This window comes from Peromyscus eremicus, chromosome 3 (genome assembly GCF_949786415.1).
Source record: "Peromyscus eremicus chromosome 3, PerEre_H2_v1, whole genome shotgun sequence".
Lineage (NCBI taxonomy): Eukaryota > Metazoa > Chordata > Mammalia > Rodentia > Cricetidae > Peromyscus > Peromyscus eremicus.
This window is the reverse complement of record NC_081418.1, coordinates 136,894,449-136,922,202: the sequence shown is the minus strand read 5'-3', so window position 1 is coordinate 136,922,202 and position 27,754 is coordinate 136,894,449. Positions and strand designations below refer to the sequence as shown.

At 44.9% G+C, this 27,754-nt stretch overlaps 1 protein-coding gene across 1 annotated transcript; it reads left to right on the top strand.

The window, feature by feature from the left end:
* Window positions 1-26,872, top strand: Ndufa9 (NADH:ubiquinone oxidoreductase subunit A9). The gene is made up of 11 exons (XM_059258643.1): window positions 1-131; window positions 2,866-3,036; window positions 3,386-3,483; window positions 5,423-5,514; window positions 6,926-7,067; window positions 10,744-10,846; window positions 12,357-12,424; window positions 14,347-14,423; window positions 19,789-19,884; window positions 23,159-23,225; window positions 26,624-26,872. Exons 1-11 carry the CDS (start codon window positions 83-85, stop codon window positions 26,792-26,794), a joined length of 1,134 nt encoding a protein of 377 aa, XP_059114626.1. The 5' UTR covers window positions 1-82; the 3' UTR covers window positions 26,795-26,872.
* Window positions 26,873-27,754: the final 882 nt, after the last annotated feature.

The window sequence follows — 27,754 nt, the reverse complement described above, 5'->3', positions numbered from 1 at the left end:
AAGAGGTCCGTGAGATACCATTTGGCCCCGCGTTGTTGCCGTAGTTGGCGGAAGCTCCGGCCGTGGGGCATTGTGGGAGAAGATGGCGACCACCGTCCACTCCCGGGTTGTCCGAGCGCTGCCAATGTCACGTAAGTGTCACCGGGCACCGCCGCTCGGGGCCCGATTCCGCGACGGGAATCTAACCTTTCTTCCTCATACTCTTGGTTCATGTGTGAAATTGTGCACTCGAGAAGGGGATGGAGAGCTGAAGTAGCAGGGAGGGACGAGGAGAACCTGGGCGCTTAAAGGCTCGAGATAGTGCGGAGATTGTTAGGAAGGTTGAGGTCAAGGGAAATACTTATTCGGGGAGGAAAAGGGGGTCGGACGGCAGGACATCGATTGGCTTCATGATAGTAATCGCAATGGAAAACCTCCCCTTTACAGATGGAGACTGTTAGGTTGTGGCACTAGGGTCTGCAGCAGAGAGAAATGCTTGTGGAGAAAGAATTGAGAGCTAAAAGCGCAGAAAAGTGAAGGATAGCTTAGAATTGGGCGGCATTATTTATTTACTCTTCTGTTGTGATTGCATTTGGTCTCAGTCCTCAGATGGAAAACCTGCATTTGCTCTTCCAAAATATTGCATTCAGTCGTTACACCTCCCCGCCTTTTCACCCTCCACCCCACAAACGTGCCCGCTTCAGTTATGTATTTCCAGAGTGTATTTTACTCATGACCGAATGTCATTCGCTGTCAAGATTGCTTCATGTCAGAATCACTTAAAAGAGCTTTGGAGGCAGCGAGAGAAAGTCTAACAGCTGCTAACCAGAGAGTCAGATGTCCCTATGATACTGCCTCTTCCATTGCCATTTCTACTGCTTCTTTCTTCGTGTTACCAACTTAGTCCACACTACTGAAAGCAGACAGAAAAGGCTACTCTGAAGAAGCCTTTTATTAGGCCCCTTTGCTACACTACCGGGGAAAACCACAGAAAATTGTCTCTCAGGAGACTCACCAAAATGAGCCATGGTAGAGAGGCAGAGAAGAAATGTTTGGAGCAAACACAGCCTATTGCTATCCTCTTTAGTATCAGTCATAGCAGGCCCTCTGTGCTCACGCCCTGGCCTAGGTGGAAATGTTTGCAGGGTCATCTAGAATTAGGCAGTGATAGCATAGAAGTCTGGTACAGACCGTTTCAAGTAGGCTGGCTGAAGTGGGGCTTTCAGGAGTCAAGGCAATCAGCTTTGTTCCTGTGGTTTTCTCAAGGCATCCTGGGATATGCAGAACCACTGGTGCTGCTGTAAGGGTAGGTGACTGTCTTGATAGTCTTTTTGCTCAGGGTGATCAGAGCAGCAAGAGAAAGTCCAACAGCTGTCAACTGGGGAGTCAGATGTCCCTATGCCCCAGTCTTTTCTTATTTACTGGTTGAACATCAAAGGAACACTTAGAGTAGGAATGTAAAACAGAAAGGCATGGTAGCTCACACCTGTAATCTCGGTACTTGAGAGGCCGAGGCAGAAGGATCATTGTGGGTTCAAAGGCAGCTTGGACTATGTAGGGAATTCTGGAGTAATCTGGGTTACAGAATGATAGCCTGTCTCAAAAAACATAAGTTTTTAACGGTGGATAACGCCAGCCCAATGCCCCAGGGTGAGGTGGCATCCTGCTGTGGATATCTGCCTCTGTCTTAGTTGTACTAATTTACATTCTCACCAACCCCTCACCAAAAATTAATTTTCAGTGGTTTTTACATCTAAACTGCACTCCTTTTGTTTATCTTGTTTCCTGTATGTATATTTATTTTGGGTAGAAGCATCTGTATGTGGATATACTTGTGTGGATACATGTGAATATGTGTGCATGTGAAGGCCAGAGGTCAGTGTCTGGTGTCTTCCTTAATCACTATCCACCTTGTCTGTCTGTATATCTCTGTCTGTCTGTCTATCTATCTACCTATCTATCTGAGACAGACTCCTTCACTGAACTTGAAGACACTGATTTGGCTAGATTGGCTTGACTGAGCTCTAGGGATCCACCTGTCTCAGCCTCTCTATCACCTATCACTGGGATTACAAATGAGTGTCAGCATGCTTAGCAGGATTTTCTTCTCTTCTCTCTCTCTTACATGAGTGTCAGGGATTCAGACTTCACACCTTCATAGCAAGCAACTTACCAACTGAGCTAGCTCTCCAGCCTTTTTTTTTTTTTTTTTCCTTTTTGAGATGCCAAGAGTCTTCTGCCTCCAACCACATCATCACCTTTACTTCTCACTTGCCTGCAAGTTTCAGTCCTGTCCAGATAGTCTTTTGCTATCTCTCCACTCCAGTCTTACTCATTCTTACTTCTACTTGGTTGTGTATGTTCTGTGTTTCTCATGGGATTCTAGTCTCTGTTATTCCCCTTTAAAACCTTTCTCAAGGGCTGGAGAGATGGCTCAGTGGTTAAGAGCACTGACTGCTCTTCCAGAGGTCCTGAGTTCAATTCCCAGCAACCACATGGTGGCTCACAACCACCTGCAATTAGATCTGGTGCCCTCTTCTGGCCTGCAAAGACACATGCAGGCAGAACACTGTATACATAATAAATAAAATTTAAAAAAAAAAAAAAAAAAAAAAACCTTTCTCAAAACACTTTACCCAGAAGTCCTTTTTTATGATAATATGGCTTAAGGTTATATATCCCATATGACATGGTATTTGCTTTCTAATTTTATATATTTCCTGTGGATTTTATGCTACAGTAATTTGTGTTTACTGTTGTTGGTACTTAAGTCCCTAAGGTACTGTTTACAAAATAAAGTTATAAATTTCTAAGGACAGAAACGTATTTATTGGTTGCTTTATGGTAACATGTGCCATGTTTGCTGGCTCTGGTGTTTTCCTGAAGGTCCTGCCATTATTGCAGCAGCCACATCTGTGTTTCGTGGCCCACCCCATCGCCAGCTTCATCATGCTGTCATACCTCATGGGAAAGGTGGCCGCTCATCTGTCAGTGGAGTTGTGGCCACTGTGTTTGGAGCAACAGGATTCCTGGGACGGTATGTGGTCAACCATCTTGGTAAGTCAAATTCTTTTAGTTCAATGTGCTCCATTGCCCTGAACTAAGATTGCTCCACTTAAGACTGTGAGCCATGTGTTTTTGTTTTAAGGATGTTACAAGTTACTTTTATCTTAGCTTTATATAAATTTTATCTGCCTTTGCATTTAGAGAACATTCATGCTTCCTCTATAGGACATTATGGGAATAAAAGACCCTGAGAAGTTATGGCATCTCTAGATGCCAGAATATACTTTTTATTAAGCGTTAAATTAATTTATCATATTCGAATTTAATATTTTATAAGTCACTATTGTGTGGCATATCCATATTATGTTGATGCTGATCCTTGTTTCATTTCATCTTTTAGGACGAATGGGGTCACAAGTAATCGTACCCTATCGGTGCGATGTATATGACACCATGCACCTTCGCCCCATGGGTGACCTGGGCCAGATTATCTTTCTGGTAAGCCTTTATAATGGGCATTGGGGTTGTTAATGTAATTTCTGAGGTCATTGTTAGGGGTATGAGGCAGTGTAATAAAGCAGTAGTTTAACCCCAGACCAAGAACATCCGCAATTCTCCTAGGATCCTGCAGATCTTATTTAGCATGCAAACCCTAGTCTGATCATCAGCAAACTGTTTTTGTAAAGCATTACACAATGAATATTTATAGTTTGCAGATGATAGAATCTCTGTCAGAGCTGCTGAGCTCTCCTCTTAAGGCCCGAAAGCAGTCATAGACAGGATGTGAATGAATGGATATGGCTATGCTCCTGAATTACTTTATAAACTAGGTTGTAGGCTAGCTATGGTCTGTTGGCTCTCGTTCGCTAACCCCTGCTCTAGATAGGCACTTCTGTGTGGTAGACAGTAGCCCTGTGTGGCTATTGAGCACTTGAATTGTCACTTTTTAGTCTGAATTGAGATGTACTATAAGATCAAAATACAGATTTCAAAGACTATATGAAAAATTATATTCAGTATAAGCAAATATTTCTTGTTTCTCATTATTACATAATGAAATATTTTAGATGTAATGGGAGAAATAAAATATTAACATGGATTTCTCTTGATTTTGTGTTTATTCTTTTAATTGTGGCTAGTGGAAGATTCTGAAAGTAGTAAATTTAGGATTATGTGTATGCCTCATAGTATGATTACAAGGTGGGTTTACAAATAGCATCCCAAGGAAGAAGTTTCAGAACTTGGTTCAGTTGCTATGGATTTAGCTCTGAAAGTCCTTTCTCAGCATCCCATCTTGTTTTTCTTTGGTCTTTAGGCTTTTTAGGCCAGGAGTTGCCAGAGTGCTAAAGAGTGATTTACCTCTTCCTAATCTCTGTAAGGGAATGATTAGGTTGTGTGGGCTCTTTGGTTGTCCAGTGAATGATGAGCTACTTGTAAATCATGTAGGTGTTCAACTCAACTCATAAACTTTTCCATGGTGACTAGTGGATTAAGTAATCTTGGGGAAAAAAAACAAAACAAAACAGAATTTTCTATACTAAAATGAAAAGTAGGAGTCTGAGACAGGAGGATTATTGTGAATTTGAGATCAGCCTGGACTGCGTAGTGAGTATAGGCCATTCAGGAATAGAGTGAGGTTCCACCCTAACAAACAAGCAAGAGCTAGGCATGGTGGCACACACCTGTAGTCCAAGCAGTGGAGAGCAGGAAGCGATCCAGGTTAGCCTGGGCTATGGAAGACCCAAGCAATATTAACAACAGAAACTTGAAGTTTTAGACACTTCATTTCTTTAATTCTTGTTTTTATGTCTTTAAAATAGATCTGATATTATATTATAAAGAGTATTAGGGGCTGGAGAAATAGCTCAGTTGGTAGAATGCTTGTCTTACGTGCATGAGGTCCTAGGTTGGATTTCCAGCACTGCAATAAAAATGAATGAATGAATGAATGAATGAATGAATGAATGAATGAAAAAAGAAAGAGAGAAAGAATTGAAGAGAAATAAGGAAATTGTCCCTAGTTCTGTGCTGCTCCTTTTGGCCATCTCCAGTGGTAGGTGCCCAGAAGGTTTGCTTACATCCCAAATCATGCTTCTTTACACTCTTGGGGAACAAAAATTATTATGCCTCCATCATTGGCCTCAGTGAGCTGGACGTCAGCTTGAGCCTCATAAGACCCATTATGCCCTACTAAATATACACCCTTAGATATGAACTTCCTCTTTCTAGTGTTTGATTTCATGAATGACATGTACTTTTACTGCCTTGTCTAGGAAGAGTGGGAGAGTGAGTAAGGAGTTTGAGACATCAGCTCCATCTGTTAAAATCAATGGAGTCTCTGAAATGGAACCATACCACAGATGACCTTTCTGAAAGCTGCCGCAAGTGCTGAGGTGTACCCCATGTTTTTTAATCTGATTGGTTCCTGCTCTTGTAGGAATGGGATGCAAGAGACAAAGATTCTATCCGGAGAGCGGTGCAGCACAGCAATGTGGTCATCAATCTTATTGGGCGGGACTGGGAAACCAGGTGAGTCTTAGTCTCTCCTGTGTACTTTGCGTAAGTCTTAGGCTTCAGTGGCATTTACCAGGGACTTGTGTGTGCTAGGGATTATGTGTCGGTTTCAGTCATACCATCAGTAATGGTGACTAGGTCCATTGGCAGCATGTCCTGTGGATGTTAGCGGGGTTGGGGGGTGATGCATCATGTCAGTGTGGTTGGTGCTGGGAATTTGACAGTGACCAGTGTTGACTCTGCTTGAACCTGTCAATCTGGGGTAGAGTTAGGATGTAGAATTTGCTTGACCCACTGTTCACCAATGTTTTAGATTGCCTCTGCATCATTAATTGAAAACGGTGTAAGTATTAATTTGAATGTTGTTTAGTTTTTATGGGGATTATCAATAATGATTTATTGTTCTTCTTAAAAGACAGGGTCTTGTGTATCCCAGGCTGGCCTTAGACTTATAGTTAGCCTCTTACACCTTGCAAGTGCTAGAATTATAGGTGTGTGCTACCACACTGGGCCAAATAATGTTTTAATCTTATACTTTCATAGTCCTTTGTTCACACTTTTTTTTCCCTTTAACATTAATTAAATGTCTGACTTAGATTTTTTTTTTTTTTTTTTTTTTGGTGCACCAGTTTCATTAAATAGTTTAAACTCTTTGATGACTTACAGGGTTCTTTCAACCTTATGTCTCCGGTAGGGACTAGCACAGTGACTTGTACAGAGTAATAATTCAGCTAATGTTAGACATTGAACCATGGCGCAGCTCCCTCCCTCCCTCCTTCATTCCATCTCTCCCTTCCTTCCTCCTTTCTTTCTTCTTTCCCAATACTAAGGACTGAACTTCAGGCCTCACTCATGCCAAGCATGTGTTCTACCACTGAGCTAGATCTTTTTCTTCTTAATTTTGAGATAAGATCTCAACTAAGGTGCCCAGTTGCCCAGGTTAATCTTGACTCACTCTGTAGCCCAGGCAAGCTTTGAATTTGTAAGCCCCCTGCCACAGCTTCCAAGTAGCCAACATATAGGTCCTTGCCACCAGGCCCAGCCATGACTGTTTTTTGTTTTTTTTTTTCTCTTTAGGGAAACAAAGTTTGATGAGAAGTGAGTCTCTTTTCAGACCCCGTACATCCCTGCTTCCCTCTAGCTAGAATAGTCAGGTTTTCTTGACATGCCTTGGCCTCAAGACTCCTTGAGAATATAAAGTACTTCCTATGCTGGATTATAACTTCGAGTAAGCCTTTAGCTAAATTTATTGACAATAAGCAGGGCTGGAAACCTTGGGAGAAATTACTTTTGGCTTAGAGTTAAGGCAGTACTGTTTGAAAGTTTAATTGTTACAAATTCTAATACTGTCATGAAAACCAAAGAGTATAGAACACTTTGAAATCCTCAATCTTCTTGAATCCTTAACTGTTTCCCTTTCTTCCAGAAACTTTGATTTTGAGGATGTTTTCGTGAAGATTCCTCAAGTAATAGCTCAGTTGTCCAAGGAAGCTGGGGTTGAGAGATTCATTCATGTTTCACACCTGAATGCCAGTATGAAGAGCTCTTCTAGGTACCTGAGAAGCAAGGTTAGTGCTGGGAGCTCAGCAGGTGCTCCACAGGCCAACGGAAGTGCTTTGGAACCTGATGGGAGTGAGAAGTGTAGCTCCACCATGTGTTGAGAAGGCAGAGGGTTTCTCGTTGGCCTTCTAGAACCAGGTGCACTTGTGTTGTGGTTTTAATTTGTTTGGTTTTTGGTGTTGAGAACTGAACCCAGGGCCTTGGCCTTGCTAGGCAAGTGCTCTATCCCTGAACCATGGCTCTAGCCTCTGTATACATGTTGTGACCTTGTGGTTCAGTGGTCTGTTGAAGAGTTTCAAGTGTGGGTGGATCGTATTACCTGCCTCCAGATGCTTGAGGTGGTGGGGAGACCTGATAAGAGATACTCAGCAAACACCAGGAAACGTAGAGTATGGTTCCTGCCAAAGGAGACATGCCTGGGTCACAGCCTGTGATTACAGGACCCTGTTTCCTTCTTGAACCTTCTGTAGTCACAGGTTTCTGCCAATCCCACTTGGGCAGTGTGAAGGCTGGGAATGATAGGAATAGACAGTGCTAGTGAAGATGCTCTTTGCATAGTTCATCTCTTCCTCCTGCGAACTCCACTGGAGTCTGGGATTGGCCACCATGGCTCAGGCCATCTGGAACCGAAAGTGTCTTCTTTGACCGGGCTCATTAGTGTCTGGGCCCATCCGTGAGCATTTGTCTTCTGCCACAGGGAGCTTGTCTCGTGTCATCCTGACAAGGACAGCAGAGTTCTTGATAATGACTCCAGGCTTTTGACCCATTGTATATATTGAGAAAACTATTTATTAAGCACCAGTTTTATGCTGTAAATTCATGCAGTTACCTATCAAACAGATCTGATTCTAGCCCCCATTAAGTTTCTAGTCCACTAGGCAAAACGATCCCAGCGGCATGAAGCTTTGTAGAGTAGCAAATGTGCCACAGGAGCAGGGAGTACTGAGGTGGTGGAAGAGAATCACACCTGTGGCTAGTAGCATTTAATTGCTAGCATCAGAAAATTCAGTGTAAGAGGCTGGAGAGATTGCCAGGCAGTTAAAAGCATGTACTGCACTTGCAGAGGACCTGAGTTCCCATGAGGTCGCTTACCACTGCCTGTGACTCGAGTTCCAAAGGGGTCTCATATCGTCTTCTGGCCTCCCCGGGCACTGCATTCATGTGCCTAAACCTCCACTCTCAACACACACATGTTCACGTAATTTAAAAAATAATAATTTTTTTTTAAAAAAAGGAAAATGGGATGTAAACATAAAAGAAATTTAAAGGCTCACATATGTAAAACCAGCACTAGGTAATCTTCACCATGATTGGTGACAACACTTGTCAAGCCTGTAGCTTGTTCCTGGGATTTTCCTCAGCTCTGACTTTCTTTTTATAAGCACTGTCTCCCATAGCCGCAGGCCTGGCTTCCAGCTCATCTGGACCACACACCCCATTACACTGGAGGAAAAAACAGGAGCAGTGAAAACACAGCATGGCTGCTCCTTTTCACTGAATCACTTGACATCACAGCTGCTGGAGGGTTGGGAATGTTGTATTTGCTTTAAGGCACCTGAGGCTGCTGGGACTGTTGAGTAAGATGGAAACACTTGAGTGGGGCTAGGATTTAGGCCAGTGATCCTTAGCCTTAGTCACACATTGGAATCACTGAGGGAGATTTTCAAAACTCCAGTGCCTGCTCTGAACCCGACCAACTAAAGCAGAACCTTTTGGGGTAGAACTTGGATGTCAGTACTTTTCAGCTCTGTGTTTTGTGTGATCTAGAGAATGATCTATGGGAGCTGTGCTTTCTGTTTTGAATGAGTGAGTTTATTCAGCATATAGCAAGCAAAAGTACAAGACTATGTAGCACTTCGCAGATAGAGGGAAGCAGCAGGTGGATGTCAGAATGTCGTCAAATCAGGTGGTCACAAAGTCTAGCTGGAATGGCTGGAGTAGCCCAAAGGAGAGAGCAAACAAAAGCAACATCACCAAACTAGGGCCGACAGACAGACATCCAGCAGAAACCCACTTGGGGAGCCCTCTTGAGAGTCAGCTGGAATTTCTGACCACGCTCTAGACCCAGGCAGAGCAGAACATCCCCTGAAAGGAGGTTCCAAATAAAAGGACAGGCAGCAGCAGATAGCATCATCAGGTTGAGCTCTGGTAGTCTCTAGCAGAAATGACTGGGGAAGCCTTGCTGAGTCGCTTGGGACTTCCTGATGGTGAGTTCCAGCCTGAGCAGAGCATTCTCCATGCATGAGCTTCCGGCTTCTCTCCCACTGCAGGACATTGTTACATCTTGAGAGAAACAGTAGTAGTCTCTGTTGGAAACTGGTTGTCCTCTAGCTGTTCTTAAGGATGCAATGCTTTAATACCTTTAGGCGCTGCTGTTTTCCCATCTCCCATTACAGAACCAAGGGTCCAGCCTGACATAGAAAGGGGTGTTTGGAAAGTACTTGACATCAACATGTTGTGTCTCAGGGAGGGCTGGGGAGTCAGCTCTGCTCCCAGAGCCAGCTTCTCAGCAGCCTCAGAAGAACACAAAACTTGACCAGTGTGATGCTCGTTCTACTCTCTAGGACATTCAAACTCAGCACAGAGTCAGAGGGACTGTTTTACTTGAGAGAATGCAAGGGGGCCAAGTTTTGGACTTGGGTTTCAGTACTGTCCCACTTGTTCAGGGTTTATGGCCCTGGGGCTCCAAAGAGAGATCTGTGCTGGAGGTAAAAGTTCAAAGTCAGCAGAATCTGTTTGTGGAAGAACAGGAAGGCATAAGAAGGCTGACCGAGAAGAGAGCTCTGAATGGGCCAGAGGCATGCCAGTGCTTACAGTATGGTGGAGGAGGGATACTCGCAAGTCCCAAAGCTAGTCCCGTGGACATGTGTGGTAGACGGGAAGCCGGAAGAGAGCAGTGTTACCGAAGCCTGCATCACAGGAGGGAAGAGGCACCGTGGGTGTCATCCAAGTCAGAACTGCAGTGTCAAATCTGTGGACATCTATGATCCTATCAAAAATAGTTTCAGATCAGATGTTGAAGTTGTTGGAGCAGAATCCAGAGTCAAAGTGAGTGACATGTGAGCTGGAGCTTGGTGGTGGCGCAGCAAGGGTGGGCTTAGTTCTGTCTGGCTTGGCAGGAGAGAAGGCAGGAGAGAGGAGTCTGTGGTGGAGCTGGATTTTTTTTAAGGGTAGAGGCTCTACCTTTATACATGGAGTGAAGGTGTTGGTGGAGAGAGGGAGACAGATGTGGACAGTCAGGAAAGTGGGCAGGTTCTGTAGACAGTGAAGGGAGGCCACTGTCACTGCCACCACACTGACCTTTCTCTGTCAGCCTGCTAGATTATTGACACAAAGCAGAGTCCTTAAATAAGACAAAGAAAGTGAAGGCTGGAAAAACCATACTCCAATTTTCCCCTTCATTGTGGGGTTTCCTAGCATAAGAATAGGAAGAACCTCAACAGAATTTCTGGGTCTGGGGTGTTTGTTCTCTCTCTCTCTCTCTCTCTCTCTCTCTCTCTCTCTCTCTCTCTCTCTCTAACATTGTGTTAATTGAGTTTTATGAGTAATACAATTATCTTGAAAATTATGGTTACCTAATGACAATTGGGCCTTGGAAATGTCAGCAGTCTCTGGTGGTGGGGAGCGGGAAAGCTCTGGGCACTGGCCGCAGAACTTAGAATGCTTTTGTTTTTGGTTGTCTAGGCGGTGGGAGAGAAGGAAGTGAGAAGTGTGTTTCCTGAAGCCACCATCATACGGCCATCTGACATCTTCGGGAGGGAGGACAGGTTCCTCAATCACTTTGCAAGTACGCGTCTTTCTTCCCCGCGGAGAGGAGTGCTGATGACTTAGCGCGGCAAGCTGAGCACCAGCTGACCGTCCTCCCCGAGCTGCGGGGCCGAGTTCTAGTTCCTCTGCGGTTGCCTTTCCCCTCAGAGTTTGGTTTTCATCGTCATGTGGTCCTTTCTGCCCTGGGTGATGAGGGTCTAGTTCAAGGTTGTGGTGTGGATTTCGGGAGGTACAGTTTTACTCCCCACAGCCACTGAAGGCAGTGGTCATGCTTGGCTCAGAGCTTGGCTTCAGAGCTGGAGACTTGAAGTTACTACAGTAACTCTGTGACCTCGGCAGAGTACTAGCAAATCTCTTGAGTTCTACAAATTCTCCCTTATCTCTGTCCTGGATGCCTGCCAACCACTGATCTTTTTACTGGCTTGGTGATTGTATCTTTTGCAAAATACTGGGACATTATAGTCACACACTCTGAAGCTTTTCCAATTGACTTCTTTTCCTTATATGCATTTAGGACTTGTCCCTGACTCTTGCGGACTTGTTCTTTGTGTAGCTGAATAGTACTCCTTTGTGTGGCTATACCCATTTGTTGATGCAGTTTTGCTGTTTTCTTGTTTCTCTCTCTTGGTTGTGCCGTCTGGAATTCTGCATTGACTTCCACTTTGTTTTTAAATTCACGGTACACTATATATAATATAAAACGTATCATCTGCTAGTTCTTTAGGTTAAAGCTTTAACTCCTGATGTAACTCAATGTGGACAAAGGGATTTGGAGGTCTTGAGGCTGCATGATATTGTAAGAGTTAGGTACTAGTTGATGGGGTTGGTGGATGTACTAGAAAAGAAGGTCTCTGTGTGCACACACCAAAGAAAGGCTGTGATGAGGACACGGTAAGAAGATGACCACCTACAAGCCAGAAAGAGAGCCTCACCAGGAACCTGCTGACACCTTGACTTTGGACTTTTCAGCCTCCAGAGCTAGGAGAAAGTACAATTTGGGTTTTTAAGCCATCTAGTCTGTGGTATTTTATTGTGACAGTCTGAACAGACTAGACAGATCTGTGTGTGGAGAAGTGAAATGCTAACAGGATCTGAGGATGTCAAGGCAGCGTTGGAGCTGGCTGTAGGGTAGGCTAGAAGAGCTTTGAGAGCATGGGAGCCATGTGGACAGGGAGAAGCTGTGCTGGCCATGTTTTCATGGCTGTGACTGAATACCTGGCAGGAAGTGCCGTAGAGAGGTTTCTTTTGGCTGACATCTTGAGGGACTACAGTCCTCCACGGTGAGGAAGGCATGGCGGTAGGGAGGGGAGGCAGCCTGCACCATCACAACGTAGCCTCTTTTTACTTGTTTGTTTGTTTGCTTTTGTTTGTTTGTTTATGAGCCATCACAACCCAGCCCCCTTTCTACTTATTTATTTGTTGTTTGTTTATTCAGTCTAGAATCTCAGGGTCTGCTGGATTTGTTACACTGTTTTCATTATGTAAACAGCTTAGACATTCTCAGGACAGTTTCTCTTTTCTTCTTCCAGATATTCGTTGGTTTATCGGTGTCCCTCTTATTTCTTTGGGTTTTAAGACAGTGAAACAACCAGTATATGTAAGTACCCTGCATGAGGGCTTAGCATGGGTGTTAGCTTGATTCAGATTTCGTTCAATTTTCTGGTTTCATTCTCATCTACTGACTTCTTTTTTTAACTTGGTCAACTTGCTTCAACTGGTTACCTCAGTTTACCTAATAGGTGCGTGTCTTCTCAGTGTCTTCAGTTGTCCATTCACCTAAGAAAGCTTAATTGGAACAGGTTGTGCCAAGTTGCCCAAGCTAGCCTTGAACCCAAGGTGTAGCTCAGCCAGGCCTTGATACTTACAGCCTCATCTTCCCAGGTAACCAAGGTTGTGTGCCTGGTTCTCCAGTTCTGATGTGTTAGTTCAGTAATTGCTTAAACATGTCTTATGATTTATATAATGCGCTGGCACCCTGTGTTTCTGGGCGCATAAAAAAGATAACCAGTCAGACACACAGTTTTGTCCTCAGGTTCTTCTGAGATAAATAAAACAGTTGTCATCCAATGTGATAAGTGCTAGGAGAAGGAGAATGTTTTATGTCATTGTATGAGAAGGCAATGAAATCCAGCTTTGGAGTGGTTTAGAGTCAGTTGATGGTCCCGGGGCTCTGTTTCACAATCAGGGAACAGTATATACTAGGGTGCAGAGGGGAAGGAGAAGGTTGGGTTCCATACTGGTTGGGCTGGGTTGGACCAGGGTTTCTGTCTTAGAGTTTCTACTGCTGTGACAAAACACCATGACCAAAAGTGAGTTGGGAAGGAAAGGGTTTGTTTCACCTTACAGCTTGTAAGTTCTTCACTTAGGGAAGCCAGGACAGGAACTCAAGCAAGTCAGGAGTCTACAGGCAGCAACTGATGCAGACTCCATGGAGGGGTGCTGCTTGCTGGCTTGTTCTCCATGGCTCACCTTAGGACCACTTGCTGTTTTGTATACCTCAGGACCACCTACCTAGGGGTGGCCCCACTCACATCAACCTTTAGTCAAGAAAATGCCCTACAGATTTGCCCACAGCCCAATCCTATGGAGGCATTTTCTCGATTAAGATCCCTTCTTTCCAGATGACCCTACCTCGTGTCATGTTGGCACGAAAACTAGCAGTTTCCACCTGGCACTCCTGGTATCTGAAGCCAGATGATTCTTCACTTCGTTGTGGGAGGTTGAGCAGCCACTCTGACCCTTAGTCAGTAGATGCCAGGAGCAGCCATACCCACCCCCTCCATGACAAAAACTTCTGTACGGTTGTCAGAAGAGTCCTAGAATCCAAAACAATTTCTGGTTGTGGATTCTGGGTCTCTGGGTCTAAACTGTATATAGTTCCTGTTTTGAAAGTCAGAATGGCAGAGCATCAGCAGCTCCATGTGGTTTAGTCTCTAGGTTATGGTGGTTTAGGACAGAGTGGGGAAAAGTGGTAAGAGATCACATGGCTGAGATGGTGGCCTGGCCAAGTCAAGAAGGCCTTAGGCTAACTAGATAAGACTTCTGACTAGGACACTACCTGGATGAGCCTTGACTATGATTATTTGAACGCCCGAGTAGATAAGGGGTTTCTTAAGGTGTCTGAGAAGAGAAGGTGTCATTGTTCAGTCCCGTCCCGGTGACTGCAGCACCTGTGGTCCTCTTGGCCTTCCTCTTTCCTCCTGTCCTTCCATCTCTTTCCAAACATTTGCATATGCACGTTTGTGATCTCGGGGGTGAACCCAGGACAACGAGAATGTCAGGCAACACTCTACCAGAGGGCTATACTCCCACCCCGGTACTACCACCCCACTTTAAAAAATTGAGACATGCTGTTCCGAGTTGCCCAAGCTAGCCTTGAACCCAATGTGTAGCCCAGCCAGGCCTTGAACTTGATTCTCTTGGCCTTATCTTCCCAGGTAACCAAGATTATGAGCCTGGTTCTGCAGGTCTGATCTCTTAGTTCCACAATTGCTTAAACATGTCTTATGATTTGTATAGGTTGTAGATGTTTCCAAAGGGATTGTTAATGCGGTTAAAGATCCAGATGCCAGAGGAAAAACCTTTGCCTTCGCTGGGTAAGTGCCTATAGTTGGCCTTTATGAAAAGATGATGGGGTTTATAAAACAGTATTTCGGGCTGGAGAGATGGCTCAGTGGTTAAGAGCACTGACTGCTCTTCCAGAGGACCTGGGTTCGATTCCCAGCACCCACATGGCAGCTTATAATTGTCTGTAACTTCATTTCTAGGGGACCTGACACCCTCACACAGATATACACGCAAGCAAAACACCAATGCATGTAAAATAAAAATAAATTTAAAAAATAAGTAAATAAAAAAAAATAAAACAGTACTTCCTGAACAGGTCACTCACAGGATCGGAACACCTGGTGCCCACACTCAGCAGCTGGGAGAACCCAGGACTCTGCCTGAACATGCATGAGTCTGTTAACAGTCTGAGACACTACAAAAGCAGTCAGCACTTGGTATCTGTGGGTTCCTGTCTGTAGATTCAACTTTTTTGATAAAATATTCAAGGAATCCAGGGATGGTGACTCTCACCTATAACCCTAGTGCTTGCAAGGCTGAGACAGAGATCACCACAAGTTTAAGGCCAGCCTCAGTTACATAGTGAGTTTAAGGCTACCCTGAGTACATAGAAAGACCCTGCCTCAAAAAGCAAAATATAACAAAAAAAACACAGGGGGAAATGTCTGCACTGAAAATGTGCCTTTTTTCTTAATTCCTAAGCTGCTGATTAAGCTAGACAGTCTGGGCATCAAGCCCAAGGTACCCGCCTGTTTCTGCCTGCCCAGCATTGGGATTGCAGACATGCTCTGCTGTGCCCGGCTTCCTTATGTGGGTGCCGGGGATAGAAATTCAGTCCTCATACTTGTGCAGCAAGCACTTACCAATGGAGCCATCTCCCCAGCTCCTCCTAGGTTTCTGGTAATATTAGTTGTATTGCTTTATTCTGTCATCCATTAATTAAGGATCTATAAAACACACAGGGACACATGCATATGAGAATTAATAAACAAGCTTAGTGAAGACACAAAGTAGATCAATATAAAAATCAGTTTTCATTGACTAGCGAGAAAGCGACCTGCACACAGAATTGGATAAATCTTACTCACAGGCTGGGGAAATGGCTCAGCAGTTAAGTGCTTGTCATGATGTAGTAAGACCTGAGTTTGTTCTCCAGGCACATGGTGAAAAGTAAAAAAGCCAAGCAAGGCTTGTGACCCCAGCTCTCAGGATCCCTGGGGTTCATTAGCTAGTCAGCCTAGCTCAATCAGTGAGCTCCAGGTTCAGTGAAAGACTGCCTCAAAAAACAAGGCATAGAGTGGTAGAGGAGGACGTCTGGCCTCCATGTATGTGCTCAGGTGCACTCACACACATGTGTCAGCCTAAATGTGTACATGCACCACAGAAAATCGTGTTCACAATAGCATAAAAAATAGAATACTAAGGTAAATTTAGTAAGACATGTACCTAAAAAACACTATGAAAGGAAAGTAAGGAATAAATGATAAGACCTTCCAAATTCTTCAATTGGGCGTGTCAATATTGTTAAAATGGTAGTTGTCCTTAAATTGCTGTCTAGATTGAATCTTGTCAAAATCTAGCAGCCTTTTGCAGAAAGAGACAAACTTTAAATTTAAACAGTAATATAAAGATAATATAAATCGGTAATAGACTAAACCCTTGCTCTTCCCAATTGTAAAACTTCCTCTAAAGCTGTAATCATCAAGACAGTTTGTGCTGAATTAGTAAGATTGGTCGGTTAATCAGAACTGGCCGTGCAGAAACAACCTTTGTTTGCTTGTTTATGACAGGGTCTTGCCACCTCGGTAGCCCGGGCTGCTCTAGGACTCACTGTGTAATCAAGACTAGTATCATACTCCAGATCCTCTTCTTTCCTCTTCCTGGGATTATAACTCTACACCACTGGGCCCAGCTTCCCAATCATATTTGTGGACTGTTGACTGACTATGGGCAAAAGTACTGTGGCACCTGAGTGGAGAGAGGGTCGTCTTTTCAACAAGAAAAGACACTTGGACTTCATACTCTGTGCAGAAAAGAACAGAAACGTAAGCTTTAAGTTATAAATATTTAGAACGAAACATATTCTAGACCTTGGGTTAAGCAAGATGTTTTTAGCTATATTGTCAGAAGCTTAATCCATAAAAGGAAAAAAGTTCAACTCATCAGAATTTGAAACTTTTGTATTTCAAATGACACCATGTAAAAATGGAAAGACTGGGACTGGAGAGATGGTTCAGTGGTTAAGAGCACTCTTTTCCAGAGACCCTGGGCTCCATCCCCAGCCCCCATATGGTGGCTCACAGTGCCCTTGTCTGGCCTCTGTGGTCACCAGGCATGCACATGGTATGCAGATATGCATGCTCACAAACAGCTCATATACATTAAATTAACAACAGAAACTTGAGTGAAGACGGTAATATGAATGTTGAAAAAGCATATACTGAGATGTGGATGTCTTGTAGTTTCTAGGGAAAATGTAAAGTGCATCGAGGGAGCATATCATAGAGATAATAGCAAATGACAGTGACAGTGTAAAAAAAACCAGGAAATCTTGCAGATTGCTGCTGGTGGGAATGTAAAATTGCACAGCTAGCCACATAAGGTGGGCCTGCTGGTGCACCTAGGATCCTAGCACTCTAGAGACGAAGGCAGGAGAATCAAAAGTTAAGGGCAGCCCGAGGTACATGGTAAGACCCTGTCTCAAAAAAAACAAGTAAAAAAGTTAGCGTAATGGGCATGAAGGTGGGGTGGGGGGAGAATAGTCTAAGGCTGGATTATAGTTATGGGTGCACAATTTTATAAATTAAAAAATTGAATTATAACTTAAAATGGGTGAAATTTATAGTATATGAAATATAATAAAATAATGAATTACACAGATAAGGTTTCTGTTTTTGTGGCACTGATAGACTAGTTATGACACCCATAAGTAGTAAGCAAAGCCATATATAATAAATCCCCAAAAGGAAAGCCCAGTAAATAGAGAAGGTGGCGGCGAGGGAGGGAGTGACAGTGACGTTGGACGCTGCAGAGGGGAGTGGCAGCATGGTGACCTGTGGTCACCTGCTGCACTCGAACCCGATTGTGTTGGACTCGGGGGTCTCCTTGGCAGGACAGGAGGTGGAGGCAGTAGGCAAACAGCTCCAAGGAGAAGCAACAAGAACGTCGTTAAGAGATGGTGGTGGGGCTGGCCAGATGGCTTACAGGGTAAGGGCACTTGGCACCACATGGCTGGCCTCAAACTCGCAGCAATCCTTTTGCCTCAGCCTAAGTCACCATGCCTGGCTTAACCAGAATTTCTTTAATATACAAGACTAATTTTTCTTCATGTTTTTGGTCATTTATACAACTGCCTCCTGCAAGTTGTCCTGACACCCACATGCTCACCGTGACGGACATTGTGACCACACACAAGATACACATCAGGGGAGGTCCCAGCAGGGTTTAGACTGTAACGATTGCTTGTGTGTTGAAGAATGATCCAACGAAGAGTGAACGGTTGATGATTCCAGGGACAGAGAGTAAAGGGAGCGGAGGCTTCAGGAGTGACACATTGGGACAGTGCAAAGGACGGCTTAGCCACCCTTAAAAGCCATCCATCCTTCCTTCACCTTGCCAGGGACAAATTGAGCCTATGTAGACCGCTGTGAGAGACAGGAGAATATCAGCCGGTAGACAGGATGGCTTGCCTCAGAAAAGCCAGCGGAAATGCTGAGGTCAAAGGTCAGTTCCCCAAAAGAACTCAATTAATGGGCAGACCTGAGAATATCCTTTGAAATCACTGAGAGAGATGAGAGGTGAGTCCAGTTAGTTGGGAGGTCTTCTCTCCTTTTGGTATTTTTTCATAGAGAAGGTAGTATTTACCTTAACCAGTGTAGGGATTTGGCTGACAAACATAGTGGACAGGGTCTCGTGTAGCAGGGATCTTCAAAGTTCTCATTAATAAAATCAAACCTGAGGCCAAGTGTTGGGGTGAACACTGGAAGATCAGAGAGACAGAACAAGCCACAGCTAACCTCACCTGGCCAACTTCTCAGCTGGTCTTGTTTCCTCAGACTGGAAGCCTCTGTGTCCTTGTATCCGGATGGCTCTCTGCTGAACTGTGCTGCTCAAAACCTAAAAGTTTAGCCAGCCAAATGCTTCTAGTTTCTGGTCCTCACGCCTTATATATCCTTCTGCCTTCTACCATCACTCCCTGGGATTACAGGCTCACTCCCTGGGATTAAAGGTGTGTGTCACCATGCCTGGCTGTTCCCAATGTGGCCTTGAACTCACAGAGATCCAGAGGGATTTCTGCCTATGGAATGCTAGGATTAACGGTGTGAGTGCCAACATTTTCTAGCCTTTGTATCTAGTGGCTGTTCTGTTCTTTGACCCCAGATAAGTTTATTAGGGTGCACAATATTTTGGGGAACACAATACCACCACAGTTTCGGACACAGGCTTTGCTGAGGATGTCTGTTGACAATGATTCTTAACGCTGAACTGTGAAATGCAGGCCGGGAAGGATGTAGGCTCCCATGGCCCCTTTCTCTGAGCAAGGGGTCTTTGCTTAGTCTGGTCACACTTACTGGAGCGTGTTGCTGTGGAGCCTCTTGAGGAGGCTCCTTGCACACAGGTAGCTTAGCCGTGGTCTAGTGTTGCCCACAGTGTACAAACCAAGAGCCTTGAAAATCCTGCTGGGATGTAGGGTTCTGTGTGATACTTCCTCTAGCTGACATCAGCATTTCCTTTTGCGTGGTGGTTTTGTTTTTATGTTTGTTTGTTTGTTTGTTTGTTTTTGTAAGCTGTTGAAATAATAAGGTTTGTAGCAAATTCTCCTCACTTTGCTCTCAGTAATAGATCTTTCTGAGGCAAATGGCGTTAGGAAGAGGATGGGCAGAAGCTGAAATGTAAGTGACGGTTAGTTACTAAAGCCTGGGCCCAGAGTCATGTGTGGAAAACCTGTGTGGAAAGGGCAACAGGTCAGAAGACGGCCTTGGTTTTGGTCATTGTAAGGGACAGAAACTATCAGAGGAAAGAAAGTTGTATAAATGACCAAAATATGAAGAAAAATTAGTCTTGTATATTAAAGAAATTCTGGTTAAGCCAGGCATGGTGACTTAGGCTGAGGCAAAAGGATTGCTGTGAGTTTGAGGCCAGCCAGGGAGGGCTACATAGTGAGACCCAATGTCAAAGGGAACAAAAAGATAAATGCGTAGGGTGCATCTTAAACATATGTACGAGAATGGGAAGTGCATGTAAAATAGGTCGTCTTTGGCAGTAAGGTTAACAGGTGATTTTTCTTTGCTTAATTGTGTTTGTTGCAGTGTGCTTCCTTTTTTGTAAGTGTTAATTGTTTAAAAAAAAATTGTAGGGGGCAAATAATGTGAAGTTCTGTGTTTTGGTTTCCAGACCTAATCGATACCTGCTCTTTCACCTGGTGCAGTACATCTTTGGCATGGCCCACAGGACCTACATCCCCTACCCCTTGCCACGATTTGCCTATAGGTAAGTACAGTGCTGTCTGTCTACTCACAAGAAGGTTGACTTGAGATGCTATTCCTAATCCCTTCCCAGGGTGACAAGAAGTACTTTTACAGAAGGCCAGTCTCCACGCCTCTAATGAGGCTACTCCTGTTTTAATACTGGCTAAGAAAGGAACTGTGGGTGACCTTAACAAGCAAGGATGACCTTGACAGCACTTGTTGGGTAGTTCTTCAGATTCTCCAATTTAAAACCCTACAGCTGGGAATCTGTCTGAGAGGCAGAGCATTTGTGGCAGTGTGAGGCTCTGGGTTTGGGCCCCGGTGTCTTGAACAAATAAGCAACAGTAAAAACTGGGTTTTGATTTAGAGAAGTATCTTGCTTGGGAGCTGGTGTGAGGGAACAGTCAGCTCTCTTGTTCTTTCTTTCTAGATGCCCACCAGGGAAGGCTCTCATCTTTTGTTAAGGCTGGGGAGGAGAATGCTGACCTAGAACTGGCTGTGTATCTTTAGTCCTTCCTTCCTTCCTTCCTTCCTTCCTTCCTTCCTTCCTTCCTTCCTTCCTTTCTTTCATTTCTTCTTTTTGGGGACTACAATTTTAGACCTACTGGGGATGGTAGCTCAGTATGTGCAAGGTCTGGACTCATTCCCCAGCATGGTAACACATACGTTCATTCTTCCACTATGTTCTTCATCCTGGACCCATCAAGGCACATCTTAGTAGTCTTGGCAGGAAGATTTTCACATCTAATGTGCCAGAGATGGATTTATAAATCATTTCTTCATTTACTCAACAAATATTCATTGACTGCCTTCCATTTCTCAGGTACTGTTCTAGGCACCTAAGACATTACAGCAAATACTTGAGTAGCTTGTGGTCTATAGGCTGTAAGATGTAGCTCTGTGGTTGTACAATGTGCTGAGCACTTGCAAGGCCCTGCCTTCAACCCCTAGTACCAAAAACAAGACAAAAGAACTTCAACAACAAAAAACTTTGCAGCACAGCATGCTGGTGGTTGTTTATTGACAGCATTCTCCTTTAGAGACTTTTCTTGGGCTTCTTTAACACTCATAGTGACTGTACAGAGTAGACAGGGATAGAGTGTGCACAGAGGGAGCAGAGGAAGGCCCCAGAAACCAGAAGACTGGCCACACTAAACAGGTAGCAGACAATGAGAGCTGCTGAGTGGAGGATACTTAAGACATCAAGAGAGATCAAGAGGAAAAGTCATTTCGTTTATTTTCTGGATCTATACACCGCACTAGCTTGGAACTTGCTGGGCAGACTAGGCTGGCTTTGAATTTGGAACAGTCCTGCTTCTGCCTCTGGAGTTCTGAATCACAGGTGTGTAGCACTACATCTGGTCTTTTTGAAGGGTTGGTTGGTTGGTTTGCGGTGCTAGATCAGACCCTGAACCTCTTACATGCTAGGCAAGCATTCCACCGCTGAATTGAGCCCTCACCTAGGAAGTGGGGATTAAAAGCACAAGCATCTGAGGAGGAGAATGCTGCCCTTTTGTTCACACTCCTGTCTCCAGTATCTAGAGCAGTTACAGAGGAATCAGAGCAGGTGTTTGTTGGCCTCTTATCCTAAGGGTGGAAGATAAGGGCTCACTTTGCAAAAGTAGCAACGCAACTATTCAAAGCACAGTGGTGGTTCAGATTAGAGAGGGGTATGCTGTTAACATTGACACAGGCCACATCAGAGAAGGTACCAGGGACACCAATTATTGTTTGGGGATTCCTCTTAGGAGGCTCAAGAGAAGGAGGAATTTGGTTGCTAAGGAGAGTAGCTAGTGGAATTCTTTATTTTGATTAACAGATTAGGTCATATAATCATTTTTCTATATGTCTATATCCATAATGCAACTGATTTTAGTCACATGCAAGCCCAGTTTTACATAGATGTGAGATGGTAAATTGGTTCTTCTTAAAAGTTTACTTGAGGACACAATTTTGCTTTACTGTGTATGCACCCAAAACCAGTTCAGGCTGGATCAGAGTTTGCGTTCCCAAGTGCACTGGGAATACATTTGACAAGAAACTGCCCCAAGTTTGATGGTCATTAGGGGAGGAGAAACTTATCCATTCAGAAAGGAGTATATGGGTAGCTAGATGCAGGTAGGGGTCCCTAGTTGCTATGTCCAATGTTTGGAGAGGTGTCTGCATGCATAGTACATGCAGGTGAAGGAGCTAGACCAAGTGCATTATGAGAATGGGCAGGTGTGCAGAACCCAAGTCCAGTTAGAGTCTGAGGTTACTGAACTATCCCCTATGCTTGTCTGCCTCAGCATCCTGCCTGGTGCACAGATGGCCCCTCCATTCATATTTGTGGACTGGCATGCTAGTGATGTAAAGAACAAGAGAGCTCCACAAAGGGACGTGAAGTCATTTGGGACACCAGCTTTAGTACAGTGGAGGACTATAAACCGGGTGGCAGGGAGGCATTTCATGTTGCACATGAAGGTGAGGATTAAGTCAGGGTTGGTAGGCACAGGTGGTATGGCCCACTGAGGATGTTGTGTAGGCCATACAAGATCTGTTAGTATAGACCCAGACATGGGAGCTGCTTTTAGGAAGAGTGCCTAAGTTGGGATTTTATATGCTGCTCCAGCACTCAGCTGGCAGAGGCAGGCGGATCTCTGTGAGTTCAAGGCCAGCCTGTTCTATAGAGTGAGATCCAGGACAAGCTCCAAAGCTACACAGAGAAACCCTGTTTCGAAAAAACCAAAAACAACAACAACAAAACAAACAAACAAAAACAAAAAACAAAAAACAACACCAAAACAAAACAAACAAACAAAAAACCCAAGAAATTCTGAGCAGACTCAAGGCTTCCTTTTTCATGGATGTCTTTATCAGTGAGAATGTTCTTTCAAGCTTTTCAAAAGAGGGCTGGGATCATTGCTGTCAGTAGTAGAGTACTTAGCACATGTGAGGCCCTAAGTTTGCTCCCTAGCACCCCCACCCCCAAAAAAAGCTATAGATGTAGACAGGTGTGGTGGCACATGCCTTTAATCCCGGCACTTGGGAGGTGGAGGCAGAAGGTTTAGGAGTTCAAGGTCATCATCAGCTGCATGGTGACTTTGAGGCCAGCCTGGGGTACATGAGACCCTGATTTAAAAATCCAGGAAAGCAAGGGCGGGAGGAAGGATGAATTAGATATACTTTCACAACAGTAGAGCCAAGAAGTTGGTTATGTTCTCAGAAAACAGCAATGACAGAACCTCCTGGAGGTCTGACCCCTGAAACCCAGCACAGAGACGCTTTCACCTGTGCCGTACATGTCTCCACTCCAGGTGGATTGGCAGGCTCTTTGAAATGAGTCCCTTTGAGCCCTGGACATCGAGGGACAAAGTGGAGCGGGTAAGTTTGGGCATAGCAAGCCTCTCAGCAGGCAGAGCGCTGCAGAGCTGAGGAAGCCAAGTTCAGTTTGGTTGACTTGCTTGGATGGTGGCAGGGCTCCTGTCAGGGATATTTCTGCTGGCCAAGGCTAGCTCTTCTGCTTCTGGCTGATGTGTATTCATTCTCATTTCCTGTCTGCATTCAAGCATGCATAACGGTCACCTGTCCCTTACTGAAGGCCAGGCTCTCCTGCCCGGGGCCCTCTAGTCTCTTTGCTATTGGTTGTGTTCCCCTACAGTCCTTTTGGTTTCCAAAACTCACTGTGTAGGTGAAGGTGACCAAGTCTACCCACAACCCAATGCTGCCACCTCGCAGTCAGTGTCCTGATCTCATCGTATTCCTACTATGGCAGCATTTGTTAAAGGACCTCATTTCTTCTATTTGAAATGGTGTGTTTGCATCTGTCTGGCCCGGGCTGCATTCTCTGGCTTTCCCTTCTCACATTGGGCTGGAGGATCTGTTCCCACTGCCCTTCATCCTGATTGCTGTCTGTTCTGATGCGGGGGTCACAGCCTCAGCCATTCTCATTTCTGTTTGTAAATTATGCTCATCCCAGTTGACAGCTGCTGCTGATAAAGGCCATGCTACAGGTTTTCTCCCATTTGTAGTCTCCTGTTGAACTATGCAGATATAGTAACATGTTGTAACTAGAACTGCAACTTGTGTGTCCGTGTGTGTAGTTTTTGTTGTTTGTTTGTTTGTTTTTTACTGTTATCAGGTGTTTTTGTTGTTTTGAGATGGGGTCTTGCTTGCTATGTGCCCCAGCTGTCCTGGTGCTCACTATGCAGCCCGAGCTGACTCTGAGCTCGTCTTTTCTCGGCCTCCCAAGTGCCAGGATTACGGCATGTGCCACCACCATGCCCAGCTGTTGCAAACTTGTGTTCTGTCCTCGGCTTTCAATGATGGCCCTTTCTGTGTTGTCCATGTAAAACAACTAGTAATCTCCTGCAGTTTTGATGCCTCTTCTAGACCTAATCCAGCATTGCCCATGGGACTTCCCGCAGTGTTCAAAGTGGCCTGTCTGTACCACCACATTGTCAGCAGCAGTGTGTGATGTGGAGGACTTGATATGTGGCTACCGTGGCTGCAGACAGCAGATTTGAACTCTACCTAATTTTAGTTCACTGAAACTGAGATTTGAATCACACTTGACCAGAGGCTTCTGTGTTAGATGGTAAAGGGCTAGACCCTCAGCAACCCTCAGTAGATGACAGGTTGGGCCACTCCTAACTCCTGCCTGTTCATCTAGTGTTTCATTGGGAACATGCTTCTAGTAATCCTGGAAGTTTGCCATGTACTGAGGGCAGAGTGCATGATTGTGTCCCTGCCTACTGTAACCCAGGCAACAGTCCTCTTCCTCTCAGAGAGCCTCTTGCTGCCGCTCTTGTCTGCCTGCAGTATGCTGAGCTTCAACGCCCTGGCTCTTCTTTCTCACCTTACCACGCTTGTCTGACTCATTGATTATTTGCTCTGTGTGCCCAAATCTTGCTGGGAAGATGCCAAATAAAATAAAAATATGACAGCATCTCAGCTGGAATACTGTGGATTTTCTTTCTATTGACAGGATGCAGCCAAACTGTCCCCTAAGCCAAAGCATAGCAAAGAATTGAGAACAGTCCCAGAGAACAGATAGCCAGTAGCTGTTAACCTCCCTCTGACAGACTGCCTGGAAAGCAGAGACATTTCCATGGTGTCCTTACTGTGTTTGTGAACCCCGTTGTCTGACACTTGCTCTTACCTTGGTGACTGAGAAAGTATGAGTATAGTGGGCAGGGTCTCTGGGTTTGGTTTGCAGACAGCCCTAGAGCACTCAGTAAACACCCTGTGGTCCTTCCGTGTTGTTCATTGGGGGTCACAGGATGGGACCTGGTCCAGTTCCGTGTACAGGGGGTCTATTTGCTTTGGTGCTTTTTGTTCATCCCTAAACAAGATGGGTTTGGCTTCTGGCTTTGCAGTGAGCATTCCTTAACCCAGGTTGAGTATAATTGGAGTGAAAAAGGCAATGGGGGCAGACATCGTGTCCTAACCTGCAGTCCCACCACTTGGGAGGCTGAGACAAGCATCACAAGTTTGAGGTTCGCTTGGGTTGCATAAAGGGTTCCTAGGGGTTACAATGTGAGACGCTGTTGTGGAGATTCGTTTGTGTTGTTGCTCCGAGATGGCCAGTGGATTGGGACCTTGCTTTGGAGGGTGAAGTCCACATTCAGCTGGTCAGAGTGGACCATAGAGTTTTCTGGCTGATTCAGAGAGAGATAGAGGGACACACAGAGGGAGTAAGGAGGGACTTAAAGAGATGTGAGGGCCTTTTTGATCTGGGAAGGTGGAGAAGAGGGTCAGGTGATCATTTCTCCATTGCTCCATGGATCTATCAGGTTATTCCCTAATATTTAACTCCTGAGCATTATTTTTTGATAAACAATAAAAGAAGCCACAATATTTGATGCTCCCCATGGAGTGCCAAATATAGTAGTACTTTCTTGTTGGGACCACCAGCCTGCAAATGATGACACAGAGACATTGTAAAAGCTTGGCCTTAGCTTTGGCTTGTTTCTAAGTAGTTCTTATAACTGAAATTAACTCTTTTTTTTTTTTTTTTTTTTTTTTTTTCCGAGACAGGGTTTCTCTGTGTAGCTTTGTGCCTTTCCTGGAACTCACTTGGTAGTCCAGGCTGGCCTCGAACTCACAGAGATCCACCCGGCTCTGCTTCCCGAGTACTGGGATTAAAGGCGTGCGCCACCACCATCCGGCAACTCATATTTTTTAATCTACCTTCTTCCATGAAGCTCATTACCTCATCTCCTTCCTTCCCATCCTGCTTCTCCCACTTCTGGCTGGTGACTCCACCTTTCTTCTTCCCAGAGTTCCCTCTGTGTCCAGAAGTCCCACCTCTACTCTCCTGCCTAGCTATTGGCCATTCAGCTTTTTATTTCACAGCAGTGTATCTTCACACAGTGTACAAATATCCCCCAACAAGACACTGTCAAAAAAACTCCAAAACCAAACCAGAATAAAAAGTTAAAACTTAAGTAGAGAGCTGGAACGCAGAGACCCCGCATAAGAAAGCGGAGGTGGGCTCGTTCTAGTCTAGCTCCTATCTGAATCCTGGCTGGAGAGACAGCTCCTGCCTCTCTGTACTAGGTTCAGTTCTGCACGCACATGCCTGTGGATCTGCTGGTCCAGGGTCTGTCCTGGGTCCTGGGTGATGGGAGCCCTGCCTCTGCTCTTTGATGATCTTCATGTTTGTTCCAGAATCAAAGGTTGCCATGGCTTCTCGGCAGGTGTTTGCCTCGGGCCAGCGTGAGAGTGTGGATATTTTAGAGGTGGTGGTTTCAGCATTCTCTGTGGTCCTTTGTTCACAGATACACATCTCAGATGTGAACATGCCTGACCTGCCTGGCCTGGAAGATCTTGGCATTCAGGCCACACCACTGGAACTCAAGGCCATTGAGGTGCTGCGGCGACATCGCACTTACCGCTGGCTGTCTTCTGAGATCGAGGAAACAAAGCCTGCCAAGACAGTCAACTATTAGTGTTAGCCAGGCCACCCGTGTTCTTTAGAACGCATTACGTAGTAACGGGGTCACACCATTAAATGTCCGAGGGTTCAATCTGCTGCATGTTTCTTTCTTGATTAGTCAGAGGAGAACTCTCAGGCATTCAGAGCTGAGTCTAGTTTTCTTTAAATAACTATATATAATATTGACACATGTCACTGTTCTCTGAAATGTTGGAGGGTTTGGAATTCTTAGACCAAGACCCTGTCTTCACAGTAGAAATATTGTTATGATCTCGGGGAATGCATGGTTATGTAGAAGTATTCAGGATAAATGCGCACATACACATTTAAAACTGGTCTGAGTTTGTTGGGCTGTTGTTCTCACATGATGGAATGAACATTGTGTCATCTAATGGTAGAAAGAGGCAGAGGGGTAGAAGGGGAGCAGGGAGCTCAACCGTTCTTTTTTTTCTTTTATGCAGTGCTGGGGATGGAACCCAGAGGTTTGTGCATGTAAGGCAAGCATTCTAAGACCGAGCTACACCCTTTCCCTCAGCCTCTTTTGTGACAACAGTGATCACTTATGGTGGCAGAACTCTTAAAATCTAGTCACCTAAACCAAATCCAGGCAGGGGTCCTGCTGCACTCGGACTAAGCTTCCGTATGAACTTTGGAGGGATACACACTTTTCAAACCACATCAGTTAAGAAAGAGTTTCACCATCCAAAGCTCATTCGGTTTCTCTCTTGAGTGCAGATCACACATACGGGGGCTGTGAGTGGCTTAAGATCTGGGATAGCTACTTAGGGAGACTTTTCTTGAGGAAGAGGGCTGGTGGAGTTTCCATAGATAGAAGTTATTCCTCTGGGGACTTCAGGTGTGCCCTCATGGAGGTGAATTTACAGCTTGTAGTCTCTCACTTCAACTTACTCATCACCTGATCTTCATAGCTGACTTGAGCCTGCAGGACCCTCAGCCCCATTATTATTTCCTT